General features: G+C 38.9%; 1 protein-coding gene across 1 annotated transcript in view; it reads right to left on the minus strand.

Moving 5' to 3' along the window:
• THSD7B (thrombospondin type 1 domain containing 7B) overlaps window positions 1-20303 on the minus strand; it is an 899070-nt gene that overhangs the window by 633764 nt on the left and 245003 nt on the right. Inside the window, exon 4 of the mRNA XM_052635756.1 lies at window positions 16099-16268. Coding sequence (XP_052491716.1) covers window positions 16099-16268 — 170 coding nt within the window. The remainder of the gene's footprint in view (window positions 1-16098; window positions 16269-20303) is intronic.

A 20303-nucleotide genomic window follows, 5' to 3' on the forward strand; every position in this document is an offset into this window, starting at 1 on the left:
TGTCTGACTTTTTGCGACCCCATGGACTACAGCATGCCAGGCTTCCCTGTCCTTCACTCCCAGGGTTTTCTCAAACTCACATCCATTGAGTTGGTGAAGTTATCCATCCACTTCATCCTCTGTTGCCCCCTTCTCCTTCTGCCCTCAATATTTCCCAGCATCAGGGTCTTTTCCAATAAGTCAGCTCTTCACATCAGGTGGCCAAAGTATTGGAACTTCAGCATTAGCATCAGTTCTTCCAATGAATACATACCCTTCCCCATATCCTCTGCTCTAGCTCCTCTGAAGTACCTAGAATAGCTGTATCTGATGCATATTTCCTGAGTTGTCTTACAGATGCCAAAACCCCCACCAAATGGAAGAATTAACTACCTGATGACCATGTGCATATGGCCCTCCAGACTTCTGGGCACCTGAGGGTTGATACTCGTAACCCCTGTGACACTGCCCTGTTACCTTACCATCAACCAGCTGGAGAATCACACACAAGCTGATCACCTACCCTGCAACTCCCCTCCCTCTTTGCTTTTTTTTTTTTTCATCTGTAGATTGTGGTGTGTGTGTATATATATATATATATATATATATATATATTTTACTTTACAATACTGTATTGGTTTTGCCATACATTGACATGAATCCACCACGGGTGTACATGTGATCCCAAACATGAACCCCCCTCCCACCTCCCTCCCCACAACATCCCTCTGGGTCATCCCCTGCACCAGCCCCAAGCATGCTGTATCCTGCATTGGACATAGACTGGTGATTCGATTCTTACATGATAGTATACATATTTTGCTGAAATTAATCCAGGAATTCAGGCTTTTTGCATACTAGCTGTCCCAGACTCCTTGCCTGGTGCCCTACAATAAATATTGCACTCTTCACCACATCCAGTGGCAGTAGATTGGCTTTACTGTGTGTGGGTGAGTAGATGCAAATTTCAGTATGGTACAACAAAATTAACAAAATTTAGTGATTAGCTAAAAGTGCACAAATAGGTGAATGACAAGAGAAGTGCCAAGGATATTGTTCGGGTTTCTTGTACAAATGTTTGTAGGAAGAGAGAATATTTCCTGAATTTTGAAGCCCTGGAAAAGAATCTGATATGCTGTTGGGCAGAACAATGAAAAGTCCAATATGGGGAACATTGTAGTTAAAATGCTATAGTTTATTCCAAAAGAAAGATCTGGGTTCTGTACTGACCTCCACACCCAAAATAACTAAGACAACTCAGAAACATTTCAGCAAATCAGAAAGAGCATTTAAGTCTTAGAAAAGCAGATCTTGAAGCATAAAATGAACTACAATTATATATTCCACACAGAAACACAGAGACTCTTAGAATTAGAAGGGGTATCATGATTCAGCTATTCTTTTTTCAGTTTTTTTCTAACATGGAAACTGATTCTCTGCTCCAGTATTGAGAAAATGGCAGAACACATAAAGAGTCATCTAACCATTCTTAAATACACAGAGATCTTACAATTAAGATCTAAATGACTCTTCCATCTTGAAGACAGAATCTGGCAAGAAGTCCAAACCTAGATCAGAGAAGAAAGCTAATGACTAAAATAAGTTGGTGAGAAAGTTATGAAACTTTCCTGAAGGAACAGCTGGACAAAAAGTTGATATGTCTTCAATGTCCTACTTGCATTCACATATTCAAAAAGACTGGAGAAATAGATTTGGAAGGAACAACTTTGCTTCAGAAACTGCACTGCCAAGAGAAACCTCATTACCTCTTGGCTTGGTGTTCGAGGAAAATGTAATCCAGATGACAAAATAAAGTTTAGAGAGACACCTAACTAAAGATTGTAAATGCACCAGTCTCAACATGTTTTTTTTTTTTTTCCCCAAAATATGATCTTCGACTCTGAATGGAGAACTTAACTGTTCATTAATGAAGTGCAGGTGTATGTGAATAACTGCAATGCAGAGAAATACTGTTCCAAAGTGAAAATAAATGCCTGAAACTGAATGGTAAGACTAGATGCAGAGGTTTCTATTCATTTGTTCAAGATATACCTACTGAGCTCTTCCTACTTTTGCTGGATGATATACTAACTGCTGTGAAGTTGACCAAAGGTACTGAAAATGTTACAGCTCACGAAGATTCATGTCAGATGAAAAGAAGAGGAAAAGGACCAGGAATGGGAAGAAATGGGGAAAAAAATGAATGACAAGGAAGAAGGAATATACAGAAGGAGGAGGAAGGAAAATGAGGTTGCAGTGTGGGGGAAAGAGAAGAAAAATGAAGGAGAAAAATAATTTTTACAGCTGCCACTGTACTTCAGGCTCACACTATGTCTCGTGTAGATTGTTATAAGAAATTCTTCAAAACAGTATCTCTCATTTTTTTCTTGTGATACATACTTGAGTTATGCTGTTGCTGAGCCCTCTAGAAAGCAGAGCTTATGATGAGAATTAAGGTGTTAATACTTTAACTGTGAGATACAAGGCTTACCAGGCAGTAACAGAAGAAAGAAAGGGAAAAAAAACAGTAGGGGTGAAGCAGGGAAAATAAGAACTAATGCTATGTGATATGTTTTGTAGGTTATCATTTTACAATACACCACATGATATATAGCAGATTTGAGTATTTGGAAAACAGAATTTCTCTAGAAGGGTAAAAAAATTTGTATTGGAATCATATACAGGTGCACAGGGAATAACCTGTTGTTGTCATTGCTATTGTTGTTTAGTTGCTAAGCTGTGTCTGACTCTTTGCAACTCCATGAACTGTAGCCTGCCAGGCTCCTCTGTCCAGGGAATTATCCAGGCAAGAATACTGGAGTGGGTTGCCATTTCCTTTTCCAGGGGATCTTCCCGACGCAGAGATCATCTCCTGCATTGGCAGGCAGATTCTTTACCACTGAGCCACCAGGGAAGCCCCAGGAGTAGCCTAGGTCACCCCTAAATTGTATTTCCTTCCAATGATGTTTCATTCCTCAAGGATCCAGGTCTCCTCTCCTTCTGGGTTGTATTTCCCAGTCTGAACTATCCAGCCCCTCAGCTGCTGCTCAGGAAGCCAGATCCCAGGAACAACAACATGGTGTTTTACCCAAGTCTGAAAGTGGATTAAGAATCACATTATTGAAGAGCATCCGCCAAGAGAAAGAAAGATGAAGGCAATAAAAGAAACATGAGAGAGGACACAGCTTGGATTCAGGTCAAGCATCTTTTATGTGTCAGATACTGTGCTAAGTGCTGGGGTGGTGGGACAGTGACATCACAGACTTCACAGACCTTGCACAGTAGCCTGGTTAACAGTGAACACAGGCAGTGCAATTACAATGCAGTGAGATGACACTGCTGGGGAGCAGAGACTCTTTCTCATCTCATCTGGAAGGACTGATGCTGAAACTCCTTCAGTTTCAGGTGAAGCTTGGAAACCTGATGCGAACAGCTGACTCATTGGAAAAGACCCTATGCTGGGAAAGATTGAAGGCAGGAAAAGAACAACAGAGGATGAGATGGTTGGATGCATGACCAATTCAATAGACATGAACTTGGGCAAACTCCTGTAGATAGTTAGGGAAAGGGAAGCTGGCATGCTGCAATCCATGGGGTTGCAAAGAATCGGAAAATGTCAAGAACAGGTTGATAATCTAATGAATGCTTAAAGTAGACACTCTCAGATTTTTTTACTAAGTTCAATAATTCAAAAACATGTGCTATATCATACTAAGATGTTTGTTACACTTGATTTAAAAAATCACTGAGATGCAAATGCAGTGAAACAGAACCAGTAGAAACCAATCTCAGTTTAGACTCCTTGTGACCTAATTCCCTATAAGTCTTTCACTTTCAACTTTTCTTAGCTTTCACACTTCTGGAGAGAATATTTGAGCTACATTCGCATATATGCTATATATTCCCAATAATTGAGTACGTTTCCAAGGTAGAAAGATTACAGGTCAACAGACTATTCTGTCTCTTGGTCTCATGTGAACTGCCATTCAGTACCCAGCTATTAATTGGCAGGAATTACTTTGTCTAGTTATCTGTGCCTCTCTATTACTATAAAACAAGAACAAAAACTCTGTAACCCCATTTAAACAGTCTCATTTCTCCTCTAAGTGTCCACACTAAGGAAATTTCTAAGCACATTACTTTCCTGACAATTTCCTCACACTCAAATGAGGTTATTGACCTTTAAATCAATTTCTAAACGCACGTAAAGGACCTTCAAATGATGGTAGAGCACCTCCTTCAACTGTCTCTTAAGAAATCTGTTCATCTGTTTATAATGTAAATTATTTCACATCTCAAAACATTCTTGTATACTCAAATAAATCTGCAAATAGGACAGGACCATTCATAAGAATTCTCTTAGCACACTGACATCTGTACTCTAATTGTTTACCCCTATGGTGCCCCTCCCATTTACCCTCTCCCCACTATTAAGCTGTTTTCAATATCTGAGTCTATTTATGTTTTTTATATTCATCCATTTCTTTATAGTTTATATTCTACATATAACATCATACACTATTTATCTTTCCCTGATTTAGTTCAATAAACATAATATTCTCCAAATCCAACCATGATTTTACAAACAGAAAAATTTCATTCTTTTTTATGGCTGAAAAGTATTTCATTATTCACTCATACACTTGATGAACTTTTAGGTTGATTTCATAACTTGGCTATTATAAATAATGCACAATGAACTCTGGCATGCATATGTCTTTTTAAATCAGTGTTTTGCTTTCTTCAGATATATACCCAGAAGTGAAATAGCTGGATCATAGGTTTGTTCTATTTTTAATCTTTTGAGAAGCTTCAATGTTGCTTTCCACAGAACGTGTACAAATTTACACTCCCATCAAGAGTGTGTGAGGGTTCTCTTTTCTCTAAATCTTAGCCAACATTTGTTATCTCTGGTCTTTTTGACTATGGTCATTCTGACGGGTATGAGGGGATATCTCATTGTGGTTTTGATTTGTATTTCTCTGATGATTTATGATGTTGAACATCTTATCATGTGTCTCTTGGCCATTTGTACGCCTTCTTTGGAAAATTGCCTATTCAGGTCTTCTATTTTTCAATTGGATGATTTTTTTTTTTTTTGAAGTCGTGTTGTATGAGCTGCTTATATATTTTAGATATTAACCCCTCATTGTTCACATCATTTGCAGATATTTTCTCCAATTCAGTAGGCTGGCTTTTTATTACACTGCTGGTTTCTTTTGCTGTGCCAAAAATTAATGAGGCCCCATTTATTTTTATTTTTTTTAAAGACTTTTTGTGGATAATTTTTTAAAAATTTAAGTGAATTTGTTGCAATATTCCTTCTTCTTCTTATATGTTTTGGATTTTTGGCCACAAGGGCTGTGAGATCCCAGTTTTCCAACCAGGAATCAAATCTGTATCCCCTGCATTGGTAGGCAAAGTTTTAACCACTGGACTGCCAGGGAAGTCCTATTTTTGCTTTCATATTTATTTTTGCCTTAGAAGACAGATACAAAAATATTGTTATGATTTATGTCAGAGTGTTTTGCCTATATTTTCTTCTAAGTACATCTGGAAGTTCTCAGTTCACATGCTGCTGAAACCTAGATTGAAGAATTTTGAACATAATCTTGCTAGCATGTGAAATGAGTTCAATTTGTATGGTAATTTGAACATTTTTTGGTATTACCTTTCTTTGGGATTAGAATTAAAACTGCAAAGAGGACACTAATAGATGGAGAAATTTACAATGTTCATGGATTGGAAGAATCAATATAGTGAAAATGAGTATACTACGCAAAGCAATCTACAGATTCAGTGCAATCCCTATCAAGCTACCAGCGGTATTTTTCACAGAACTAGAACAAATAATTTCAAGATTTGTATGGAAATACAAAAAACCTCGAATAGCCAAAGCAATCTTGAGAAAGAAGAACGGAACTGAAGGAATCAACTTGCCTGACTCCAGGCTCTACTACAAAGCCACAGTCATCAAGACAGTATGGTACTGGCACAAAGACAGAAATATAGATCAATGGAACAAAATAGAAAGCCCAGAGATAAATCCACACACCTATGGACACCTTATCTTCTTCGACAAAGGAGGCAAGAATATACAATGGAGTAAAGACAATCTCTTTAACAAGTGGTGCTGGGAAAACTGGTCAACCACTTGTAAAGAACGAAACTAGATCACTGTCTAACACCACACACAAAAATGAACTCAAAATGGATTAAAGATCTCAACATAAGACCAGAAACTATAAAACTCCTAGAGGAGAACATAGGCAAAACACTCTCCGACATAAATCACAGCAGGATCCTCTATGATCCACCTCCCAGAATTCTGGAAATAAAAGCAAAAATAAACAAATGGGATATAATTAAAATTAAAAGCTTCTGCACAACAAAGGAAACTATAAGCAAGATGAAAAGACAGCCTTCGGAATGGGAGAAAATAATAGCAAATGAAGCAACTGACAAACAACTAAACTCAAAAATATACAAGCAACTTATGCAGCTCAATTCCAGAAAAATAAACGACCCAATCAAAAAATGGGTCAAAGAACTAAATAGACATTTCTCCAAAGAAGACATACGGATGGCTAACAAAAACATGAAAAGATGCTCAACATCACTCATTATCAGAGAAATGCAAATCAAAACCACAATGAGGTACCATCTCACACCAGTCAGAATGGCTGCGATCCAAAAGTCGACAAGCAATAAATGCTGGAGAGGGTGTGGAGAAAAGGGAACCCTCTTACACTGTTGGTGGGAATGCAAACTAGTACAGCCACTATGGAAAACAGTGTGGAGATTCCTTAAAAAATTGCAAATAGAGCTGCCTTATGACCCAGCAATCTCGCTGCTGGGAATACACACCAAGGAAACCAGAATTGAAAGAGACAAATGTACCCCAATGTTCATCACAGCACTGTTTATAATGGCCAGGACATGGAAGCAACCTAGATGTCCATCAACAGATGAATGGATAAGAAAGTGGTGGTACATATACACAATGGAGTATTACTCAGCCATTAAAAAGAATACATTTGAATCAGTTCTAATGAGATGGATGAAACTGGAGCCGATTATACAGAGTGAAGTGAGCCAGAAAGAAAAATACCAATAGAGTATACTAACACATATATATGGAATTTAGAAAGATGGTAATGATAACCCTGTATGCGAGACAGCAAAAGAGACACAGATGTATAGAACGGACTTTTGGACTCTGAGGGAGAGGGAGAGGGTGAGATGATTTGGGAGAATGGCATTGAAACATGTATACTATGATGTAAGAAATGAATCACCAGTCTAGGTTTGACACAGGATACAGGATGCTTGGGGCTGGTGCACGGGGATGATCCAGAGAGATGATATGGGGTGGGAGGTGGGAGGTGGGAGGGGGGGTTTTAGGGTTGGGAACTCTTGTACACCCATGGTGCATTCATGTCAATGTATGGCAAAACCAACCCAGTATTGTAAAGCAAAATAAAGTAAAAATAAAAATTAAAAATTAAAAGCTTTGAGAGAAAAAAAAAAACTTTAAAATTAAAAAAAAAAAGGAATGAAAACTGACCTTTTCCAGTCCTGAGGCCACTGCTAGTTTTCCAAATTGCTGGCATGAATGCAGCACTTTAACAGCATCATCGTTTAGGACTTGAAATAGCTCAGCTGGAATACCATCCCCTCCATTAATTTTGTTCATAGTAATGGGAGGAATTGGGGGCAGGAGGAGAAGGGGACGACAGAGGATGAGATGGCTGGATGGCATCACTGACTCGATGGACGTGAGTCTGAGTGAACTCCGGGAGTTGGTGGTGGACAGGGAGGCCTGGCATGCTGCAACTCAGGGAGTCGCAAAGAGTCGGACACGACTGAGCGACTGAACTGAACTGAATGCTTCCTAAGGCCCACTTGACTTCACACTCCAGGATGTCTGGCTTTATGCAGGTGACAACACCATCATGGTTATCTGGGTTATTAAGAGCTTTTTTGCACAGTTCTTCAGTTTATCCTTGCCAACTTTTCTTAATCTCTTCTACTTCTGTTATGTACTTGCTGCTTTTGTCCTTTACTGTGCCTATATTTGCATGAAGTGTTCCCTTGGTATCTCCAATTTTATTAAAGAAAACCCTCGTCTTTTCCCATTCTACTGTTTCCCTCTGTTTCTTTGCATTGTTCACTTAAGGAGGCTTTCTTATCTATCCTTATCTATCCTTGCTATTGTCTGGAACTCTGCATTCAGTAGGTGACAGTGGCAGTGGTGAGGCCAGGATACCCTCTGCTCCTGGGCATCCTCCAACATTAGTTTCAGCCTTCCACAGACCCCCTTCCCCTCCACTCCAGCAGGGCCTTTGCCTCCACCCTTGGGCACACAGTGACCGATACTTGATGGAAAATGAAGGTTTACATGCTTAACAAGGACAAGCATGGGACAACCAGGGCACCAGGAATGTCATCCAGCTACATTAAGTGGCTGAAGGCCATGTCTCTGCTAGCTAGGGCCTGACATATCATAGTCCACTGGCGAAGGGGATGGCAAAGCACTTCAATATTCTTGCCTTGAAAATCCGATGAACAGTATGAAAAGGTAAAAATATGACACTGAAAGGTGACCCCTCCCCCAAGTCAGTAGATGGTCAATATACTACTGGGGAAGAGCAGAGAAAGAGCTACAGAAAGAATGAGCTACCGAAAGAGGCTGACCAAAGTGGAAACACCCAGTTGTGGTTTCATCTGATAGTGAAAGTAAAGTCTGAAGCTATAAAGAATAATATTGCATAGGAATCTGGAATGCTAGCTCCATAATTTAAGGTAAATTGGATGTGGTCAAATGAGACAGCACAAGCAGACACTGACATTTTAGGAAATCAGTGAACTAAAATGGACAGGAATGGGTGAATTTAATTCAGATGACCATTATATCTACTCCTGTGGGCAAGAATCTCTTAGAAGGAATGGAGTAGACCTCATAGTCAACAAAAGAATCTGAAATGCAGTACTTGGTTGCAATCTCAAAAATGACAGAATGATCTCAGTTTGTTTCCATGGCAAACTATTTACTATCACAGTAATCTAATCTATGTGCCAGCCAACAATCTGAAGAAGCTGAAGTTGAATAGTTCCATGAAGACCTACAAGACATCCAAGAATTAACACCAAATAGGATGTCCCTTTTCATCACAAGGGACTGAAATGCAAAAGTAGGAAATCGAGAGATACCTGGAGTAACAGACAAGTTTGGCCTTGGAGGACAAAATGAAGCAAGGCAAAGGCTAACAATTATGCCAAGAGAATGCACTGGTCATAGCAAACACTCTCTTCCAACAACACAAGAGATGACTCTGACACATGAACAGCACCAGATGGCCAGCAGCGAAGTCACATTGATTATATTCTCGGCAGCCAAAAATGTAGAAGCACTATACAGTCAGCAAAAATGAGATCTGTGGCTCAGATCATCAGCATCTTGTTGCAAAATTCAGACTTAAATTGAAAAAAGTAGGGAAAGCCACTAGGCCATTCAGGTAAGACCTAAATCAAATAATTTATGATTATACAGTAGAGATGATGAATAGATTCAAGGGACTCGATCTGGTAGACAGAGTGCCTGAAGAACTATGGACAGAGCTTCATAACATTGTACAGGAGGTGGTGACCAAAACCATCCCCAAGAAAAAGAAATGCAAGAAGGCAATGTGGTTGTCAGAGGAGGCCTTACAAATAGCTGACATAGACTCGCAAGTCTCACAAATTTCTCTCTTAGAACTGCTTTTGCTGTGTCCCATAGGTGTCAGATCATTGTGCTTTTTAGTTTATTTGTTTTCATTTGTTTCCGAGTATTTTTTATTTCTTATTTTTTCAGTGGCTGTTCAGTAGCATATTATTTAACCTCCATGTCTTTATATTTTCTGAGATTTTTTTCTTGTAGTTGATTTATAGAGTCATATCTTTGTGGCCAGAAAAGATGCATGATATTACTCTAATGTTCTTGAATTTAATGAAACATTCTTTTTTTCCCTAGCATGTGGTCTATCCTGCTTAAGTGCTCAATGTACACTTGAAAGGAATGTTTTTGATTGTTTTTTGCTGTTTTGGGACTGGATTTCTATAGATCTACTAATATCTATTAAATCCATTGGTCTAATATGTTATTTAAGGTCTGTGTTTCCTCACTGATTCTCTGTCTGATCTGTCCATTGCTGTAAGTGGGATCTTAAAGTCCCCAACTATTATGTTTCTGTCAATTACTCCCTTTATGTCTGTTGTTGTTCGCTTTATGTATTCAGGTGTTCCTATGTTGCACGCATATACACTGTTGTATCTTCATCTCGGAATGATACTTTAATCATTATGTAATGTTCTTCTCAGGGCCTGGTTTTTAAATGTTCTCTAACTTCCTATGCTCCTCTTATAACAGTTCTCATGCCACTGTTGAATATAAACATTTCTACGTATTTTCATCTGTTCTCCCAGTCTCAACTTAAAGTACTTTCTCCTGTTGATTCTCCAAACTCTCTTTAAGCATCATATGCATTGTGAAGATTAATGTCTGCTGCTAAGTCACTTCAGTCGTGTCCGACTCTGTGCGACCCCACAGACAGCAGCCCACCAGGCTTCCCCATCCCTGGGATTCTTCAGGCAAGAACACTGGAGTGGGTTGCCATTTCCTTGTCCAATGCATGAAAGTGAAAAGTCAAAGTGAAGTCGCTCAGTCGTGTCTGACCCTCAGCGACCCCATGGACTGCAGCCTTCCAGGCTCCTCCATCCATGGGATTTTCCAGGCAAGAGTACTGGAATAGGGTGCCATTGCCTTCTCCGGAAGATTAATGTCAGGCATCATTAAATGGTTCCAACTATGCCATATATATGGGGCTTACCAAGGTGCTCAGCAATAATCTGCCTGCAGTGCAGGAGGCCCAGGTTCAGCTCCTGGGTTGGCAATATCCCCTGGTGAAGGAAATGGCAACCCATTCCAGCATTCTTGACTGGGAAATCCCACAGACTGAGGAGCCTGGCAGACTGTAATCCATAGGGTAGCAGAAGAGCTGGACATGAATTGGTGAGTAAACAACAACATCATATATATATATATAACATATGCATATATATATATACACATATATATTACAGCCTACTGTGCTGTAATCCATGAGGGTTGCAAAGAGTTGGACACAACTGAGTGATTGAACAATAACAACATATTATATAAGATCACTGAAATACACAACCTAAGACATACAGTATACTAACACATATATATGGAATTTAGAAAGATGGTAATGATAACCCTGTATGCGAGACAGCAAAAGAGACACAGATGTGTAGAGCGGTCTTTTGGACTCTACGGGAGAGGGGGAGGGTGGGATGATTTGGGAGAATGGCATTGAAACATGTATAATATCATGTAAGAAACGAATTGCCAGTCTATGTTTGATGCAGAATACAGGATGCTTGGGGCTGGTGCACGGGGATGACCCAGAGAGATGATATGGGGTGGGAGGTGGGAGAGGGGTTCCTGTTTGGGAACTCATGTACACCCGTGGTGGATTCATGTCAATGTATGGCAAAACCAATACAGTATTCTAAAGTAAAATAAAGTAAAAATTAAAAAAAATAAATAAAATAAAAAAAGAATTATTGCAAAACACTGAAACTATCTGCTATTAATTTATACTAATTTCCAGCTAAAGATAGTTTGCTCAGAAGACAATTACAATTCATAAGAAAGTGAGTCAAGGGAAAGGAGATGTAGGGGCAGTGCCTGGCAACAAAGCAAAAAAAACAAAAAAATCCTGAAACGACATTGATTTTTCCCAGAACTCCAGAGCAACTACAGGATTTTCCCATCTTTTGACTTAGTTTATTCTATCTTTCCCATTTGTTTTAAATCTATGTTTATTTGCTGTTAATTATGAAAATGTATGCTTAGTCTGGAAAAACAATGAGAACAGTGCAAAGTAAAATTGAAAGTTCCCCTGAATTTCTTTAAAAAAAAAAATTTGTTAGTACAACTGTTGTCACAATTAAAAGACTATAAGTTAATGAGGCATCTTTATAATTCCTATGTCTAGGACAGGCCCTAAAATATAGCTGCTGCTGCTGCTGCTGCTATGTCGCTTTAGTCGTGTCCGACTCTGTGCGACCCCATAGACGGCAGCCCACCAGGCTCCCCTGTCCCTGGGATTCTCCAGGCAAGAACACTGGAGTGGGTTGCCATTTCCTTCTCCAATGCATGGAAGTGAAAAGTGAAAGTGAATTCACTGAGTCGTGTCCAACTCTCAGCAACCCCATGGACTGCAGACCACCAGGCTCCTCCATCCATGGGATTTTCCAGGCAAGAGTACTGAAGAGGACATAACAAATCATTTGGGAAAAAAAAACGTATGTGTGACTGTCATCCATTTTTTTACTCAGCAAACCAGCATAGTTAAAACTAGGACATATCATGTACTGCCTTAATGCCAACTCTGGGCCTAGCTTCATAAAGACATAGGGCTCTCAAGAACTATTTACTCTTAACTGGCATGGAGTGGTCAACTAAATATACTTAACAATTTAAAGCTAAACTGCATCCATTCTGAAGTAGTTGAGTCCATTTAATGGCAAATAATAAATCTAAAAGATGGGAAAATATCTAGGTGATATTCTGCTTAACTGCCACCACACCAGTATCTTTTTCCAGTCTTTCCTTTTTTAGCTTTTAGTTTCTGTTTTGTTTTATTCACCATATAAATACATTATATCTCTATGCTATTTCAACCTGCATTTGGTGATATGCCAATCTCTAGGCCACGTTGTCTTGAATGAAATACATTTTTCCCTGTCTCTATTAGATTAATGATGGTATGTCCCTTGTTTCAACATTTTACCATCTGAGAAATGACTCTTGAATGTAGGCTGAGTGGTTTTAATTTCACCTTAGAAAGGGGCAAGAAGGAAATGGTCTCAACAAATCCAAGTGTTTAGATTTATAGGTAAGCATCGCTCTTGCAGGTGCTTCTGAATTATAAAAGAGAAATACAATTTTCTCTACTACAATAGCAACTGGTAAACAAAATCATAAATATTCTGCTATAGTTTGATTCACACATTGACTTGGCTATTACTATTACTATTGGCTTGGCTTGTTACTATTACTAGCAACACTTCTCATATTCAATACTACAGCATTAATTTTCCTGCAATTAAAATACCACATGGTCAATGAATAGCAGAACCAGGTAAATATGCCATATTATACTACTACTACACATACAATGAACGGAGGTCAAATGGAGAATTGGGTATCAACAACAATAAGTTGGCAACAGAACTGCACTGAGATCCTAATTCAGCCTCACCATCCAGAATGAGACTCGGAGGACCTTGGGATAGAATTAGTAGTCTTTTCAATTTTTCTTTTCTTCTGGTATTTAGAAATTCTATTGCATCTTATCTCATGAGAGATCTTGGAAATAAACCTTATTTATTTATTTATTTTTCGAAGATTGTAGTTTCCTCTAAGATCTGGTTCTTAGAATGCAGAGCAGCTAGTTAACAGTGGATGGTGGGATTTCCAAGGAAGAAGAATCAGGAAATTCCACTCCAGAAAATAAGCAGAATATTCCGGAGCCAAAGGTAAACTTAACTTGGTGGGAAAGTCAATTGTGACTGAGATAAGTTTACCAAAATCAATGCCATTAAATGTCCCTCTCCCTTCAAAACAAAATCTGACACAATAATGGGGGGTAAAAAAAGACAAACAAAAAAGCTGATCTTTTTTGTAAAAAAAAAAAGTTACCAAGTTTGGCCTTTGTTACTGCATTAGCAGAAAGGTTAGAAATATTTAAATTCTGCCTCTTTAATTAGGCAAACACACTCTTTGGTCTCTTATAGTTGCAATTCAATTGTTTTCTTGTATTTCACTTGAGCCAAGAAGAAATTTTCACATTGCCAGATTTGTCAAGGTATATCCATAAATGACAGGCTTCCCAGGTGGCTCTGTGGTAAAGAATAAGGCTGCCAAGCAGGAGACACGCGTTGGATACCTGGGTCAGGAAGATCCCCTGGAGGAAATGGCAACCCGCATCAGTATTCTTACCTGAGATATCCCATGGATAGAGGGGCCTAGTGGGCTATAGTCCACAGGGTCGCAAAAGAGTCAGACAGAACTTAGTGACTAAACAACAATCCATAAATGATAATAGTAGGAAATGAAAGCATTTTAAGAAACAAAACTAATAAATAATACTTCTGGTTCACTTCCACACAACAGCAAAATCAAACCTTTGTTAATGACTACAAATATAAGTAGTAAGCTATACCATGCCTTTAATCCAATGTGGCTGTTCTGTATTTTCCAATGCAGCAACAGTTTAACTACTTTATTCAAATTTCTACAAGAATTCATGGTTTCATCATATACATATTCATGGGTATGTATCTTGTCCCCACATCTAAGCACCTCCACCAACCACCTCCCAAGACCTGGGTTACCAAGCTTAGGCTTTCTAATCACTTTCTATTTCCATGTGAACCAAAGTATTAATTCAGAAGTATGCCTTGTCCTAAGATTTCTTCCTCTTTTCTAGGTGCTTGAAGAATATTGTACTGGGGCTTAACAGGCTGCTAAATGTTCACTTAACATCCTTCCTCTACTTAACATGTCCCAACATGCAGCATATGATTCCCAGCCCTAGAACACCATCCTTCCAATTTCTTCCTAATTACAAACTTCCTGCCCAGCATGTTTCCATTAAGAAAGCTGGAAATACTAAGGTTGAAAAACACTTTAGAAATAGTTGATCCATAAGATAAGAAAGCTATTTTTACTAAAGAAACTTTAGGTAGATCTCAATAGAAGATTCAATGTTGAAGTTGAAAATAGACCATAATATATCAATTCTAAAAAATTCTTATATATGTTTTGACCCCTGAAGACCCTATTACTGTAGACAACAGTAAAGGAGAAGAAAGAGAAAGTGAAATAGAAAGATCATCAAGGTCTGAAAGCAAAAAATGAATTTTTTAATCTAAATTCTATTCCTCCAAATTTAGAAAAGTAAGCATAGTCATGTCTATCCTGGAAGAGAAAGTGTGTAAATTTTCACTTTCCAAAAGAGACAATAGAGAAGGAAAAAATTCACCTATTAAATAATTCTAGCCCTATAAATGAAGCACTGTAACTTCAATTGTTGAAGCAAATTCTAAGGAGTCTGTAAAGATGACCCCTCTGTTAGTCATGCAATGAATCATAGAAGGCTATGGTCATGGCCTCTGAAATGATGAGAGGCCATGTCACACAAAAAAGGCACCTGGTATGAAAAACTTCACAGGATAAAATGGACATATCTCCACAATAAGAAAGCTCACACCTCTCTCTCTAACCAAGTTCTACAGTAGAGAAATGTACATGCACATTCTCAAGGAAGCATTTCCATCTTGACCACTTCAACAGCGGGCACTGCTGAGTGCCCCTCCAATGTGTCTGGTACCGACCATACATTTTTTCTGAACTGGAAGCATTACTGCACACTCTTGGCTTTTCAATCCATTGACTTCAGTAAATCTGGGCGAGTTTTTCAGTTCTTATATATTATCACCATGCCAAACTCTGAAACAAAAGGACTGTATACACCTAATGAGAGCCTACCATGAAGAAAGTTGTTTTTCCTCCCCCACTTTCTTCCTTATTATTTTCTTATTATTTAAACTCTGGCAATAAGAGAATGGATCCTTGATATCTGAAAATGATATTTCTGTAGAAGTTCTCACATTCACAAAAAAAATCTCTCTTATAGAAAAACAGAAAAAGAATGTTACTACCTCTTTGCCAACTGGCTGATTCCAGCATACTGGCCCCTTAGCATGTTGCATTCATTTCTGTTCCTGATCTTAGGTCTATTTTCTCATTTAATTTTCACAATGATCCTTTGCAATTGAGGAAATTATTAACACTAGTATTTTTTAACTATTCCTAAGTATTGCAAGTAGCAGGACTTAAGGATAGTTGGCAAATAGGCAATAAAATTTTAAACTTGTGAATGCTGAAGGTCTATTATACCAAGGAGAATATGAGGAGATGGTATTGGAATGCATTTCCATTCTAATCAGCAGCAGACTCTGGCCCCGGTACTGGCTGCCTACCTTCCTTGGCCCTCTGTGCTGTGGACGCTGGTGTGCTCTGGGCACAGTACACTTCTCGGGTCTGGATCCCACCTCCACAAATGGGTCCCGTCTCATGCCAGTGGAGGTATTGCTGCTCGAGAAGGAGAGAGACTTGGCATTCTTTCCATTCAGAGGTCTTCCAGGAATACCTGTTTGGTGTGGTTTGTTTAAAAGAAGAAGAAGTAAGGAAAACACAGAATTCAACAGGAAACTTAAGTTATTGACATCAAATGTATGTAATCATCTCTCTTTCTAGTATCAAATCTTTGCCTATGGATAAAGACATTTACCAGCTTTGGATAATAAACCTCTTTTATTTCCTTGAGAAAAAGTAGGCATTCTATCGTGCTAATAGCACAGGACCAGAAGATTGAATGAAGGAAAATATGGATAAATAGTAGAGATGTCTCAGCCTTAAAGCTCTAAGAGAATAAAGAATCAGAGAAAGGACCCTGGTAGTCCAGTGATTAAGACTCTATGTTTCTAATGCAACAGGTGTGGGTTTGATCCATAGCTGGGGAACTAAGATCCCACATGCCACATGGCATTGCCAAAAGAGAGGAAGGAGCTGGAAACAAAATGAGCTTAATTCCCAGCAGCTGAACTCATCATGGGATATAATTCCACAAACTTTTAGATGACTTGGTGTGAAAGTTGGGCTTTCTAATTAGTAGGACAGTGTATGAATGTGTGAGTATATTATTTTAAATGAACAGAGACTACATCCAACTTTTCAACCTTATTGATACAGGTATTTCTATCAGTTCAACCCCATTGAAATAAAGTTATATATATTAAAAATGAGTTCACCATCAGTTCAGTTCAGTCACTCAGTCATATCCGATTCTTAGTGACCCCGTGGACTGCAGCACACCAGGCTTCCCTGCCCATCACCAATTCCTGGAGCTTGCTCAAACTCATGTCCATAGAGTCAGTGATGCCATCCAATCATTTCATCCTCTGTCATCCCCTTCTCTTCCTGCCTTCAATCTTTCCCAGCATCAGGGCCTTTTCCAGTGAATCAGTTCTTCTAATCAGGTGGCCAAAGTATTGGCGCTTCAGCATCAGTCCTTCCAATGAATATTCAGTACTGATTTCCTTTAGGTTTGTCTGATTTGATATCCTTGCTGTCCAAGGGACTCTCAAAGAGTCTTCTCCAACACCACAGTTCAAAAGCATTAATTCTTTGGTGCTCAGCTTCCATGCACCACTATATTTAATTGGTGAGTTGTTTGTCTTTTTTTCACAGGTATACAGACATGCCATTGTTATACTGACTTAGAATACGTCTTCTTGGTTTACATCTGATTGAGATACACAGTGATAGACATGCCCATGCACACACAAATAAGGGGGAAGACATACTGAAGTTTCTACACAACTTACAGAAAATAAAACAATGATAATAGTGCTACATTCATACCTAGAGAATGCTTTCAGACAGAATCTCCTTTTGTGGTTTATGAGAGCGTTCCTCAAGCCCATGGCATTAATATAACCCAAAAGAATTCACATAAATATCAGCAAACTCATTAGTTACTGGAGTAACAAACCAAACCTAAGAACATTCTCATATCTGCTGTCCCATTTCATGTCTTAGGCAAAATTTCTCAGTTTGGGGATTGTTCAAAGAAAAAAAATAGCACTAAAAAAAATAAACATACCTCACCAAGGCCCTGGCCTTATAAAAACTAGAGTAAAACCGAAATCAAGTAACAGACATCAAAATCAGGAAGCAAATCTCTAAAATATGTAAGAGTGAGCAAAGCCCTTGACAAGGAGGGTGGCTGTCATTCTAAAAAGCTTGAAAGCTGAGGATCATCAGTCTTGTGAAAAGCCCATTGTAGTAAAAGAATTGGGAAAATCCTGTGGGGTTTGTTGTAACAGGATTCTGCTCCCTTTGCCTCACTACTTCATTTTCACAAGGTTTTCCAAGTGAAAATCAGTCAGAGAGCTGAACAAGAGTCTGACGTGTAGAGTTAAATCCTGCTTACACTAGGTGAATATAGACAATAATATGCTTCTAATTCCTGGGCATGAAAGATTGAGAAAAGTCGAAGTCTTTCCAGAGATGGTCCTTCTCCAGAGGTGATGATCCAAAGCTCTTTCTCCTCCCTAGACAGAGGGGTCACCTAGACTCCACGGTCACGCAGGCAGAAGGCTTGTCTCTTGTGTCTCTGAGTCTCAGGGCACAAGTAAGTTCTCTTGTTTCTGGACTCTAAGGCAAGGCACGGTATGGTAGGGGTGGGTTAGCTGAACAGTTACCACATTCTCATTTCAAATCCTCTCCCCACACCGATTGCCTAAAAGGGCTCTCTAGCTATTAAGGAGGTCAGATGCAGTCCTACCCTAAGGCTCCTATAGCAAATAAGGCGGGAAAAAGGTGCAGTAAGGTGTGGACGACAAGCATGCTTCGGAATCAAACAGACATGGTTTGAATCTGAGCCTTTCCACTTACTAGTCATGTGACTTTGGCTCAGCGCTATTTTCCTCGCTGTAAAATAAGGGTAATAACACTGAATGTGGATCAAAGCACATAACAAATGTTCAATAAATGTTAATTCCCTTTTTAATGTCCTTTTACACCTGTTTTTTGGTCTCCTGCTGACATAGAACACACTCACACACACCCAACATTGTACTTATGAGAACTTAATTGCTTTTATCAGAAGTTAATATTAGGGATCCAGGAATGCCATAGTCTTACCTTGAAGAATCAAAATTCAGTAAAGAGCATTAAAAAAAAAAAAACCAAACTTAGAGCATTTAGAATCATAGCAAGTCATGTCAATTTGTTCACTTGTTTGAAAGGAATGGGCCATGCTGCATAAACTGCTTTTTCAATTAATTTATCATGACAAAATGGAGGAATTTTGGAAGTCATTTTAGAGATAAATGAAAAGAAAAGTTTAATGACTATGGTTTCCTATAAAGTAACAAAAACCCTGTTGGTAGCTCTTTAACCAAAAACATCCAAATTCCATTCACTGGCAAACAACAAATTCTCTAAAAAAAAGAAAAAATAAGACATTTATCATGATTGCTATTGCTTACCACCTCAGAGAAAATACCAACCTAGCAAGAGGCAAAGGACAAAGCACACTAGTGAAGGACTTTATTCCTTTTAACATGCTGGTCTTTTCATAGTCTTTGCTTTTTTATTTTTATTTTTTTTCAAACGCAGTATGTTCAGTCACAAATCACCTAGAAGCCAGGAAAGCTGAACATTCTGAACTCACCCAACCTGGGAAAGTATCTCTAGCATCTGACAGAATAAGAAATCAAAGGAGTCTTCTCAGCTAAATGTTGCCTGCTATCTCCCTCAGAGGCTGTGACAGGAATAGCCCTCCAGCCTCTGGACAACTTGGCTTCCTGACTGCCAGGGACATTCTCTTTAATGTCCAACTCCACATCAAAGACCAGGCCTTTCCACCCTCTCTCTCCCAACTCTGCTCCCTTTCAAGCCTTACTTTGTCTTTCTGCTTAAGAGAGAAACAGGAGGTGTCTCAAAGGCCAAGATCCTGCCTCTTGTCGATAAAGAACACTTTGAAACCAACTGTACAAATGCCTCAAGTAAAGTAAACGGCCATGACATGAAACCAATTAGTCGATCCTCATAGCCCCTCATGAATGGAGCTCCTCATGAACAGATCCATTTGTCTTGTCACATGGCCTGACTGAACAAGAGAGACAAGGCATTCATTTATTAAGGCTTCTAGTATATCATGACATATACCCGAAGCAATAATAACAATCAAAGTTTTCTGCATGCTAAGTCTGTTACAGGCACCGCATTAACAAATCTAGGTGTATAACTTCATGTAGTCTTCCCAACACGTCTATAAAGAGACTTGTTGAGAATATCATCAGTTAGGTTCAGTTTAGTTAAGACACTCAGTCATGTCCGACTCTTTGCGACCCCATGGACTGAAGCACGCCATTAGAATTTGAACACTGTGGTCACATAGGGTCAAATTCTAGCATTTTCAGGAGATAAGAACAAGTTAAGGAGAAAAATAAAATATAAACCAAATAAATGTATCTAATTGTAAAAATTCAAGTTTCCACAAAATGCTGAAATGACAGTTTTTTGATGACTAATGCCTTTTCACGGCCCTGAAATCAAGCTCATTATTTTGCTGCCTGGTTACTGTGAGTGTTAGGGAAACCTGCCATCAACCTTT

The sequence above is a fragment of the Budorcas taxicolor genome, chromosome 2 (genome assembly GCF_023091745.1).
Source record: "Budorcas taxicolor isolate Tak-1 chromosome 2, Takin1.1, whole genome shotgun sequence".
NCBI classification, from domain to species: domain Eukaryota; kingdom Metazoa; phylum Chordata; class Mammalia; order Artiodactyla; family Bovidae; genus Budorcas; species Budorcas taxicolor.